The sequence below is a fragment of the Brienomyrus brachyistius genome, chromosome 3, assembly GCF_023856365.1.
Source record: "Brienomyrus brachyistius isolate T26 chromosome 3, BBRACH_0.4, whole genome shotgun sequence".
Classification (NCBI taxonomy): Eukaryota; Metazoa; Chordata; class Actinopteri; order Osteoglossiformes; family Mormyridae; genus Brienomyrus; species Brienomyrus brachyistius.
Window position 1 is genome coordinate 26,400,127 of NC_064535.1, and position 10,242 is coordinate 26,410,368.

Consider the following 10,242-nt stretch of genomic DNA (forward strand, 5'->3'; position numbering starts at 1 on the left):
TTGTTCGGTTTTCCTCTTTATAGACCCGCTCCTCGAGGTAGCGATAGGAAGGAGCGATTTTAAGGAAATGCTTGGTTTAGAACACAGACCTTATCCTGTTCCATGGCTGCTTCAGCCATCCTTGTGCACTGATTCAGGGGATTTTACTGAAATATGAGGGCAGGAATCGGGGGTGGGGGGGGGCTGAACATGATGTCATTTGGCCCGTTTCCTGCGGCCTTGATTGGGCCGGCTAGCGACAGGGCTGTCAGGGAATCGGGTTTAAGTGTAGATTCATTAAAAAAACAAGTGTGTGTGTGTTCTGGTGTTTGTCACACCCCTGCTGTAAAGCACATTGCAGTATCTTTCCTTGTATCTTGATTATCATGGCTGGGGCACCAAGATTTTAAGGTTTTCTTTCATGTAAAAATATTGTAGTCACAACGTTTGTTTATCTCCTTTCCCGATGGAATAACATGTTGTGAGACAATTGCATAGAACAGTCAAGTGTTTTGTTGGATGAATGCTGATGAATGCTGAATGCCGTTTCTTCGACATCACATGTGCTTGCATTCTGCCTGCCTGCAGCCGTTATCAGTAAGAATCCCTGCAGAAAAGTTAGTGCTGTTTACACGCACAGCCGCCTGCCATGAAAATACCCTAAAGTAGCCCATTCTATCAAACTTTCGTATAAGAGCTCAGCTGTCCGTCCCAGGGTTCTGCGATGGACACTTTCCTCTGCTTCTCCCCTGTGTATCTTATTTTAATAAAAATCAACAGCTGCCAATTTGGAATTTTTATGAATTATTCATCAAATATCCGTTCTGTGACTGTGAGGTGATTTGATTTTTTTTTTTAATCGTGTTTCAGGACTGACATGGGAGCCTGGATATAAAAAAGTACCCTGTACAAGTAAACCGGCCGTGTGTCTTGCAAACACAAAGTTAAGACAAAAAGCCAACCTGATTGTTTTTAATACTTCAATGCAAAATGGAAAATTTCTTGAAGAAAGGAAGGAATGCAGTAGTTGAATCACTGATCCGGTGCCCTCGGTGACGGCGGTCTGCTGGCTTCCTCACTTGGCGTGCAAGAGGGCCCCCACTCCCTGGCCGTAGCCAAAGCCTTTCGGCCCAAAGTTCTTTGCATAACAAACTGGAGAGTAAGCATACAATGCAACAGTTTTGGAAATGAGGCTTGTTGTCAAAGACCTGGATGCCTTAAGTAACCATAGTGACTGTGCCTTATTTGCGGATATTATTCCTGAAGACTATGGAGCCCTTCGCAGGCATCTGGGTCAGTGGACCCTCACATTCCAGATGAGAAACATTCTTGAGAGTTTTTGAGGCACAAATTGAATTCCTCAAATAGAAACCGCACTTCACGTTGATTGTGATTGCTCTGAATAGCATCGTTCCCACACGGAAACGACTATGTTAATTCAACGTGGACTCCAGTCTAAATGCCTGATCTGCAGATCACCTTAATGTGTACACATCAAACAAAAGCTTTAAGGAAAGACTCCAGCCGTCCTGAGCTACGTCGTGATCTTCCTCACTGGTTTACCGTTTCGGTAACATGATGCACTTACTTAGAAATCTAATTACTTCCTTAATCCTCTGATCCTCATTCTCAGCTGTGACTTTCATATTGTACTATTTCATACTGTACTACATACATTATATCTCTCACAATGTATAAATAAGCCACTAACACTCTAACAATAAACCTTGATATCCAAACCCCACTATACAAGCAATACATGGACCCCAACTACAATCACAGCTGTGCAGGCTCGGTACCTTTATTCACTCAGGTCCAACAAAAATTAAAATGGCTGTGTGCATGACGAAGAAGATCTGATAGGGTTCTTTTGTCGGGCTTCTTCCTGCCTCTGTAATGAGGTCACCTGTCAGCTGCCCCTGAATTTCCTCTCCATTATTCAGATCACAGGCTTAAAGAAGCCACGTGGGTGGCTGGGGGGGGGCTCACCTTTACAGTAAATCTCTCCTCCTTTATCCGTCTGCGTGGTGGACTCCAGGCTCTTGCCACACTTGGCACAGCGGAAGCAGATCTGGTGCCAGTGCTTCACGTGGGACGGAAGCGTGACAGAGAGATTCCACCGTCACAATCGCCACACAAAACTCTCTCACTTTCCGCAGACGGTTATGTCTTTGTTCATACTGGCTACGTACAGCCTCCCAGACGCAGAGGAATGCGGCAAACCAACCAGTCACTGTTTTGGGGGGGGGGGGGGGGGGGTAGGTTTCTCTAAGTCAGCTGGGACTGGCCCTGCTCTGGACAGACCTCTGTGCAAACTTATGAACCTGACAAACCAATCAACTTCTTAGTTTAGCTATTTCATCCTTCATTTAGCCTTCTCCCCTTGACACCAACACCATAAGAAATACACCTTCATCTCTGCAACCAGTGACTGGTTGCAGACCAGTGACACAATGGTTAGGCAAGGGGGGGGTGTGGTCAGCTACACCTGCGAATGGAGAGCTGTACATGATACCCAGACCAGCAGCACCTCTTCCTCTTTCATTCCACATGCTTTAGGATCGCCTTTGGTTTCTGGGCGTATGTATATACATATGGTATATGTATATACCAGAGCCCATCCATCCATCCAGCTTATCCTACTGGGTCCGGAGCCTATCCCAGAATCAATGGGCACGAGGCAGGGCACACCTACGGGCAATTTAGCAACTCAAATTAGCCTCAGCATGTTTTTGGACTGTAGTACCTGGAGGAAACCCCACGACGACATGAGGAGAACATGCAAACTCCACACACATGTGACCCAGGCGGAGACTCGAACCCGGGTCCCAGAGGTGTGAGGCAACAGTGCTAACCACTGCACCACCATGCCGCCCTCTACCAGGGCCCATGTCTGAGTAAATTTGGGAGTATCATTAAGAATGAAATAATAAACAATAATGAAAAAAATGCCGTACAAATAATTTAATGTGAGCAGATAAAAAAATGATCTATAAAAGCCAGAATTATATCCATATTTTTATAAAATGATGTCTGAGCTTTTCAAAACCAATTGAAGAAGAGGACATGACCTTGTACCCTCCCCCATTCTTCACACGCATTCCGCAGTTCACGTTGTTTACGACTTGAGTGTCATAAGCCCTGTTTATAAAGACCACGAGACTGAGCATCACCTTCCTTCACTTTATGCCCATAACCAAACCCAGCTGCTCCAACCCAACCCCCCCCCCCCTTTTGTGTCACAAGCTCCCACCTGCATGAACGATGGAAGACGACGGCTCGGTTTTCCCTGTCTCACCTTGCCAGCCCCCACTACCTTCTCTGCAGCATAGACAGGTTCCCCACATCGGGCGCACTTCTCCAGCCCCCCGAACTTCTGGGCAAACTTGGAAGGGTTGGGGCTGCTTGCGGGCCGATGGCTCGGGCTCCTCGGTGGGCAACGGGAAGGCGGAACAGCACAGACGTTAACTTCTGTGGGGCTAGCTGGTCCCCGGAGGCGGCCGAGGCTGGGAGCGTGGCTTGACCCTGGGGCAGCCGCCCGCCTGTCCGAGACCTGAATAGGCTGCATTGTGCCGCGCTTGAGGAAGATTAAGGTCAGCAGTGTAGCACAGGAGTTACATAATGGGGTCTTTCATAACATTCATCACCTGACACCCGGCTTCAAATCCCAGAAAAGAGGGGCTGGGGAAACATGAGAAAATATGCGACCCTTAACATACACCTAGAGTGTATAGAGGGGTGGGGCCACGGGAGCATTGGCCCAAGGCTTAAAGTTGATTGGTCCCCAGAGTGCCCCTTCCCCTGTCACTCACTGATACAAAACATCTCATTGGCTAATGACAAGTTTAACCCCACTGTATGAATTATGGTCCCTTTAATGCCCCTACCTTAATCAATTTGATGCCTTGAATCAAGATGAGGAGAAACCTGACCCAAACTGCCAGTTCAAAAGGGAAAAGCATGTAATCATGCATCGACTCACGCTTTAGAAGCTAGAGCAGAGTTTCCTGAAACAGACCCACTGAAAGCGCTCCTCCCCAGTGAGATAATGGTCCAACTCACTTGTCTGGTCTAATCCCGAGCCTCTCTCCGCGGTCCGTGTTGAGCGTCCCAGCCCCCTGACCATAGCCATAACCCTTGGGGCCATACTTCTTCCTGTAGCAGGATTTGCAGTAGATCTCCTTATGGTGGATGGCTAGCGTGGTGCTGTCTAGGCCTTTCCGGCAGACCACTGCAATCGATCACAGAGCAGGTTAAACGATGTAACCCAGTAGGTACTGTGCAGAATGACTGTGACACAAGGTACAAGAGCGTGTATCAGATTGAGCTTCAGGCAAAGTACAAAGTACAGCTCCAAGGCCAAACAGGGTGTTCTCTCTGTGCTCTGGAATATGTTCTAGCCTCTCCCCCATGATCAGGGACTACAGATGAAAACTAACCTTTTGGCTAAGTCTGGCATATTTAAAGTCATGTTGTTAAAATCCACTATCCCTGTCAAATAAACCAATCAACAAAGACTCGTGTATGGGATAAAGTCTCGGTCTAGGATACTCTCGAGTGCCTAGGCCATGACCATGTATGGTTGTTGGAAGTAAATGGTTGGAATACGGCAAATGCTTAATTACTGTTAGCATCCCAGTCAGACGGAGGCACTGGGCCTGTCTGAACACTGACCCTCCCCAGCCACACTCACTGCAGAGGAAGCAGCATCTGTGGAAGCTCTTGCCGTCGCACTGAACCTCCTCAGCGTGGTACACCACCCCCTGGCAGGCCGTACACTTATTACCCCCACCCCAGTTTGGCATGGTGAAACTGGAGGGGGGGGGGGGGGAGACAAGGATCGAGGCATAAATAAATACATACACTGCACATTGGAGAATAAAAGATGATTCCTCCATGTTTCTTAGAACTAAGAAACTAAGAAAATATATATTTAATAATAAATTATATCAATAAATGTATTACGCATCATCATAACATGTGACAAAGACATGTAATGCTAACTAGGCATGTATATATACACCCTAACTATTACCCCCCACCCCCCACCCCCCCTTTGATGCATAATTTTATATTCAATGTCCTCTATCAAATACTGCTCCACCTAAATCTGCCAAGGTATCCATGCCGCCATGACGCACCTGCATGATCGTATCTTTTACGCGGTTCTTATAGGAACAGGTACATAGATGAACCCTCAAGAACACGGTGGCATTATAACATTTAAAGGTTTTTCGTTTTCCGTTTGCGTGGCCAATCTGCACCCATCTGTAATCATGCAGGACATCGTTAATATCCAGAGACAATTAAGCCGCCCCTACGTCTGTTAGAGCACGCTGTGACTTGCTCTAACATGCATATGCATGAAACCGGTGGAAACTGTCAATTCTTAAATTTTAATTAATGTCTTTCTATTTTAAGGCCTTTTTCTAAAATGTGGAGAGACGTTTCTTACTTGCCTACCGTCTCCTAAAATATATATTTGGCCTGTGTCGCACGGGTGGTTAGTAATCTGATAATTTATGAAAATTGTGGATTTGACAAGCCGCACTACCGAAATATAGATTCCCATAATTCTGAATATAACTTTTATAGGTCTCTCATTTGGAATCAGATACTGCCAGTACATCACTGCTCATCCCACAACAAAAAAGCCAAATATTTTACAAGATTAAATCAGCCTCACAAGAAGTAGAAAAAAAAACAGTTTATCTTCTGTCACTGACTTTTACACAGGATTTTCAGTTGTTACTTACGATTCCCCGTTTTAATCAAACTAAATTATACTAACAAAAAGATTTAATAATAAACCCTACGAATTATTGGAGAAAGTCAAAACTGGAATATGTTTTGAGATTCTGTATCGACTTAATTCCGTCCAAGAATAAAAAAATGAACCAATAATAAAAAAAAAACAGGTCAGTTTACTTCTCGTTGAAACTCTAATCAAGCGGACAGAAGTTATCAAAACCTAAAGGACAGTATACCTTCGGTTTAAACACTAACCTCTAACACTGGGAATTTCAGCAATCATGAAAAAAGTTGTCGTGCAACATAATAAATACTACTACTAGCAGACTATATAATAATAAAAATAAAACAATAATAATAATAATACATGACAGTAAAAGGTACATATTGCAGCTTATTGTCGTACATCGACAAACTAAAAGTCAGCAATCATGACCAATCTGCTTCCTTCGTAGGTCATTATGATTATATCCTCCATACTGCAAGGTACCATAAAACCTTAAATCCTTACGTCGTCAGCAGCAGAGTAACGATCGAGCGTCACCCAAAGCGGATCCCGAGAAGCTTTTCAGCTGCGATTTTTTTGCACAAGCCGGGACACTTTGGAGAGGTTTAGGTGGAGGGAGTGGTTTGTGGGTGAAGCCAGGAATGCATACATTTTACTGTAGACAGTGAGGAACACACCGGAGCCCGAAACTTCTGACTAAATGAAGTAACATTCTTCTACAAAACGAGATGCAAAACGAATTGTAATAGTACTGAATCGTATGGATAGCTGCAGACCATTTTAATATCATAGAAGTTCTGTTACCATTAATGACTATATGCCGCCGTTGACTGAATTAGAAATGCTCGCGTCACATTGTCACCTTACTCTGATTAAGTTTTAATATAATCCGTTCAATTTAAAATAATATGTTTAGTCTATGGAAAAAAATGACTGTACATCGCCAGTATATTTGAGAAATAAAGACCAGCTCAGAAACCCATATGTGACATATGAATAAACATGCTGTTTAAAAATGTAATATTTGTATAGCAGTCATTCCGTCAAGTAGTAACATAACCAGGAAAAACAAGTGTGATTCCTGGCAGCTAAAATACAATGTACAACTGACCAGTGCTTTAAATTGCAATTAGTGTTTCAGCTATAGCAATAGATGCAAAACAGGATAAATGTATGTCAGCATTGAAATAACCCTAAATGGACGATGCATCGTTGTTCTCCCGAGATGATGTGAAGTTCAGCTGTCACGTGGTGCTGTCAGAAAACGCCAATCAACGCCTAGCGTAGCACGCGGAGCTTTTACGCAAACACTGGAAGATTATAGATTGCACGCGAGTTGCACTGGGCTATTAGCAGTAAGAACAGAATTCACTTTAGCCTTGATTTTTCACGCTTGACAGGAATAAACTCTGACAGTCCTCCGCACATTTCCATTACAATGTATAGAACAGATTAGTTTACAATCTTGTTTTACTTTACCATTACACCGGAGCTGCTGTTCAACAAAATAAGCACACTTCTTGTAATTATTGTCTGCATTGAACTATTAGATAAAGAGTAAAGGGAGTGAGGCCGAATGCATGTGTAAAAACAGACCAATGTTATGGAACATTTACTTGAATAGAGGTCTGTTTATCACCTGAGAAGCTGCTGGTGTTTTTGGTGATGGAGGAAGGTGTTTGATGTCACATTTAAGCTCTCCTGAAATGTTTTGCAGCATGTCGGTTTGCTATGGAGACTAGATAGTTATTGATGAGCGATGAGTTTTTTTAAACACCGGAATAGTACCCTATCATGCTGATTTCAGCGGTCAGAACGTGTTCCAGTTTGAGACTTCGGCCGAAATCAATTGTCGATATCATTCCCATAAATTAATTTCAACATTAAAAATTGGTGTCCACAGAAAAAGTAATCAGAGCAGAGATTAAGCCACGTAATAATAAAACTTAATTCAAAGCGCAAAACAATAGCAGTCTGCTTATATTGTTGTATACTTACAGAAGCTTAGATATTTTTGTGGTATGGGTGTTGGAAGTGCTTAGAGAAGTTTAACCTACTGTACATCTTCCTAAACTAACTGCTGATTAGCAGTGATTGATCCGTGACAATCCCAGGTAAACTAATGCTTGCATAGCAATTTTACATATCAATAGACCGCATTGGGTTAAGGTAACATTTAAAAATCATAAATCATTTCGATTGCGTGAGTAATATTTCACATTAATCCAGGCGTTTGCGTGTTTTAGTGATACCAGAACCGTAAGGAAACTTCGAGTGGCCTCTGCACCCGGGCAGCGGAAGAGAATGCAACGCAGGCGGCTCCTACGGGCTTCACGGCGTGCGGCCAGTTCTGGCATTAAAAAGTGAGTTAAGCCCCAGCTCAGCAAATGCTTCATCCTTTTGCATTGCTAACCAACAAAATTGCTTTGTGCAAAATTCATCTTCAGTTCTGATCACTGCATAAAATGGAGGTGCCTGATCTATATATTCTTCCTCATTATCATTCCTCATTTCAGCAGCTAGGAGTTAATCATATTAATCCCTAGGGAATTATCGTGGTATAATCATAAGCAGGCCCTTGACTTGTGTACAGTAAAAATGAGGAATAAAGCATGCTTTAATGCAGTAATACCGCGGAGGGTTTGTAATGCAGTGCCACCTGTTGGACGGACCAGTATAGTTCACATTATTACCTACATGGAGATATCAAGGCAGACTAATGCACGCGCAGACCGGAACAGACAGGCTACCAGCAAACCTCCCTGCCCCGTCCCTCCGGAAGATCATTTAAGGGCAAAGTGGCACAGGCCGCAACTCATTCAATCATTCACACCCGACTGTGCGGACCAGCATCCATCCATCCGCAGCCAAATAAATCACCCCTCCTGCCACGATGATCCGGGAAATAAATCAGAAAAGAGAGAGATCGTCGGCGGGCCGGGGCACGAGGAGGAGGAGGAAGGAGAAAGATAAAATGGTACATTTTACGTTCTGCTTGCAAAACTGAGACTGCCAAAGTGTGGTGTTTTATTACAAAGTAGTTCAGAAAGAATGCAGAGTCTGATCCATTCTGCAGCATGAGAGAGAGAGGAGAGCGATCCTGGAGCTATGCAAGGCTTTAAAAACAAAAAGAAAACAAGAATACTACAAACTACAGAAATGGGTAGTGCAATTATATAATAAAAGCAGCAATAATTTAACAAAACATCCAGCATTTCAAAGGACAGGAATTAAGGCTCTGGGACACAGTACATACTATACCCATGATGTACACCCCCCCCCCCCCCATATGAGTAAATGCTCCTCAGCACCAAGCATGCAATTCATTTCCACTACTCAGCAATTAAAAAAAATATAAAAAATCTCATGCTTCTATGTGCTACAGTACGTAGATATTCACGTTGGTCTTCAGCAGCTACTGGGCAGATGTCTATGCACTGTGAAAACTTGTTTTAAGTTTGTTTTAAAAAGGTACACGTCTGACTATGAGATCTGCACCATCCCAAAATGTCAGACGCGCTACATTCATCAGTAGTGTAGGTAGTTTCACCTATTATTTTAACCTCACGGCTACTGGGTCGCAAACACTCTGCTCACCCCTGTTAGTGCATACTGATCCCAGCTCAGTCCTTTATGCATGTCCTAGCAGTGGCGTGGAGCAGGACGCCCAAATACTCAGGCAGGCTTCAGTATAATGAAGCCATTATTATGATGTCATATTAAAAAAAGAGAACTGTTAGTGTGATAATTAAAAAAAAGGATGTTTCAAAAGTAATTTGCTGGTAGCTTAAGATTACCTGCAGATGGGGGAGAATTTGAAAATACAAGTTTCTTTTTTCAAGTAAATACTTTTTTTTTTTTTGGAAAACATGCTATAAATAGAAATTTCCCATCAATAACATAGTGTGTTAATCGCCTTCCTATGGTACATTCACTCATTTACCCTAGAGCTACAGTAGCCTAATATCCTTGCATCCTATGACTTAGTGGTTTCTATTCCAGGTTATAGGCGCCCAGAAGGGGACAATTACAAGTTATTTAATATTCCTTTTGTCATCCTTGAGGTTCAAAAAAGGACAGACCAGCCAGTCCAGATGAAGGCTGAGCCCACTGTAAAAGCACCGAATGAAATTCAGAAACATATCTAATAAAAAGATGGCTCAAAATATATGCTACTTTAAAATGGAAAACAACCCAGTATGACCTACGAGAGATACAGTCACATTCGAATAATTTAACAAGAAAAACAATTGACCTTTATCCTCCTCCCACCACCAGAGAGCAGTGCAACAAATTTTGCAGACATGGAGACACGCTGGAAAACCATCAGGCCCACATTCTCCTGACATTAAATACAGTTACACAAAAAAAAGAAAAGATGACACTTTACGTTACCTTTAACGTAGTTAAGTTACACACATGCTTTCAGGAAACACTGGTGAATCAGCTTCAGCTAAAATATATAACTGGTAATGCCATTGCTTGATGAAGAAGCACCCCTGAGG

The 10,242-nt window shown here is 43.1% G+C and overlaps 1 protein-coding gene across 2 annotated transcripts; it reads right to left on the reverse strand.

Moving 5' to 3' along the window:
* Window positions 1-937: 937 nt before the first annotated feature.
* On the reverse strand, window positions 938-10,087 carry LOC125739371 (cysteine and glycine-rich protein 2-like). Of its 2 annotated transcripts, none has more exons than XM_049009416.1 (6): window positions 9,993-10,087; window positions 4,673-4,791; window positions 4,042-4,210; window positions 3,278-3,407; window positions 1,969-2,062; window positions 938-1,870 (listed from the first exon to the last, which is right to left on the reverse strand). In XM_049009416.1, the coding sequence occupies exons 2-6, from the start codon at window positions 4,782-4,784 to the stop codon at window positions 1,785-1,787; spliced, it is 591 nt and encodes a 196-aa protein (XP_048865373.1). In that variant the 5' UTR covers window positions 4,785-4,791; window positions 9,993-10,087; the 3' UTR covers window positions 938-1,784. The 2 variants fall into 2 exon arrangements, with proteins under 2 accessions (XP_048865373.1, XP_048865374.1); XM_049009417.1 differs by lacking the exon at window positions 9,993-10,087 and adding an exon at window positions 6,242-9,020 and having other exon boundaries at window positions 938-1,131.
* Window positions 10,088-10,242: the final 155 nt, after the last annotated feature.